At 38.0% G+C, this 2504-nt stretch overlaps 1 protein-coding gene across 1 annotated transcript; it reads right to left on the reverse strand.

The window, feature by feature from the left end:
• Positions 1 to 278: 278 nt before the first annotated feature.
• On the reverse strand, positions 279 to 1990 carry LOC107850990 (disease resistance protein At4g27190-like). The gene is made up of 2 exons (XM_047413412.1): positions 1936 to 1990; positions 279 to 1621 (listed from the first exon to the last, which is right to left on the reverse strand). The coding sequence occupies exons 1-2, from the start codon at positions 1988 to 1990 to the stop codon at positions 279 to 281; spliced, it is 1398 nt and encodes a 465-aa protein (XP_047269368.1).
• Between the last annotated feature and the right edge of the window lie 514 nt (positions 1991 to 2504).

The following is a 2504-nucleotide window of genomic DNA, read 5'->3' on the forward strand; positions in this document are numbered from 1 at the left end:
GTTCCCCAACTTCAATGAGAAATGCTTTCAATCTAGTCATCCAGGTGCAATCTCTATTGAAAGACGATGAGCTATCCACTCTAATAGAAAGATGAGTCAGATTGTGTAGAGATGATATCTCATCAAAAGAGGTCGCTCCAAGACAGCTATGCGACATATTTAATAGCTTCAAATTTGTTAAATTTTCCATTCCTTGTGGCAGACAACGTAACTCTGTATCACCACAATCGATCACTTACAAATTGTGAAGATTAGCAACGGTTGGTAACTCTCTCAACTCACTGCAACGCTGTAGTATTAAGAGTACGTAGTTGACATAAACTATTGATGGAAGAAGGCATTTCTCTAATACCAGTTTGACTCAGATTCAGAACTCTTAGAGCTTGAAATGCCAAAAAGAATTCGTGGGTTATTTTCTTAAGGTGATAATTGTCTTGCAAAAGTAAAGATGTTGCCTTTGGACATTTCGTGAAGCAATCAGGTAGACATTCAATTTCGTTGCTTACGAAAGATATTCTCTTGACAGAATGTGATATTTTAATACGTGATATTTCAGTCAACCCAATTCCATCTTGAAAAATAGAAATGTTTTCATCCCCAAAGGTACTAGCTATCCATCTATCAACATCACGAATCACGTCATGCATTTTAACACAATTCACAACCCGCGCCCTCACAATCTTCATCTTATTGGCTTCCAGGAAGCAGGCATCATTTAGGCTCTCAATCAAGGTAATTCCCCTGTTGTAGGCTTCTTCATATGTGTCATGTTCACCGAGGATCCCCTCTGCCCACCAGCAATGTATGAGATCATCTATCGGAATAGCCGCCGGATACAAGGAGCAATATAAGAAACAACTTTGAATATCGCCTCTCTTTTTGTTCACATGTTTGCTTCTTTGAATATCCTGAGATTCTAAAGAACCAAAACTCCAGTTAATGACCTTGTAAACCTTATCTTCTACAACTTTTCTATGAGGTTCGGACATTCTAAGTGATTTCAAAGCATCTTCCCAGAGCTCGACCCTTGTCTTCCCTCTCATGGATGATCCAACAACAATGATTGCTAAAGGTAAACCATCACACTCTCTTGCAATTTCCTTTGCCAATGGATGTATTTGCTCCAGATCGACAATATCTCCCACATTTTTGGCAAATAGTTGCCAAGATTCACCCTCGTCCAATGTGAAAACCTTCATTTCCACGTCTGATTTCATTTGGTTACAGACACTTAAAAAACAAGAAGTTATAATTACCTTGTTTCTTGCAGCATGTTGGGAAACACCTACCTCATCCAAATTTATAGGTTCCCAAACATCATCTAGTATGAGAAGGAAACTCGTTTCTTTCTCAAGCCTTTCACAAATTTTGCTTGAAATGCTTTGATCACTTCCCTCGCTATCTATCTTTATGTTTAATCTGCTAGCAATTTGTGCTTGAACCTTTCTTATGTCTATTGGCGGTTTGGGCACGGTGACCCATATCACAACACCAAAAGACAGTTTACGACTTAACACACCGGTCTTTAGGAGCTCATTGTTTAGATTAGTCACCAATGTTGTTTTCCCAACTCCTCCAGCTCCCCACACACCTATGATGAACACCTGAAAGGATTCAAATACTTAAAAAACTATTTACATACACACAAGTGAAAGATGCAACAATAATAGTCATATAAAAAAATTAAGAAAATTTGAGAAACAAGGACTTAGGAGACTTTGATCACTCAGTACATATTATGCAGTGATATTGTATAAATAGAATATTGTATATATTCATAAACACTTCTTAATAGAATATTTATACATTCTTTTTTTTTTCAATCCCGACCAACTCAAATTTCTCTAAACAATTCCAAATTATATATATGAGCTCCTCTAGATGTTTCTAGTCTTTTTTTTTTTTTCTATATATTATTCATGTTAGAGTTGTGACCCGAATCTTGTTGGTCCAACCATGAAAGTTTCACTGTGCGACCCATGTTTGTCATTTTCAATGGGGTCTGTGGTGGTAGCGTAAGGATCGGGCCGATAGGTATGGACCTTTATGTTTTTGGGCCTAGGACCTATTTGTATGCACGTACTATATAAGTGCGATTTATGGGTTATTTTTGTTATTCGGAAAGTTCAGCGTTCTTCACATTGTACTCTTTGCCTCTGTTCGTGGGTTTTCCCGCAAGGGATTCCATGTAAATTTGTGTTGTTCTTGTTTTCTTTTACTTATGATTTGCTTATTCTGTCCAAATCATAACAAACTGGTATCAAAGCCTGTTCGATTGTTTTCTCGGGGATGGCAACCATGAAGTATGATATTCCGCTGTTGGATTGCAACACCAGATTTTTGTCATGGCAGGTTAAGATGCAGGCTGTGTTTGCGCAGATGGATTTGGATGATGCTCTATTAGGGTTTGATAATATGCCCTCATCATGGACAGACGAGGACAAACGACATAAGGATCGGAAGGCCCTATCTCAGATCCACCTTCATTTATCCAATCAGATTCT

This window comes from Capsicum annuum, chromosome 1 (genome assembly GCF_002878395.1).
Source record: "Capsicum annuum cultivar UCD-10X-F1 chromosome 1, UCD10Xv1.1, whole genome shotgun sequence".
In the NCBI taxonomy this organism is placed as follows: domain Eukaryota; kingdom Viridiplantae; phylum Streptophyta; class Magnoliopsida; order Solanales; family Solanaceae; genus Capsicum; species Capsicum annuum.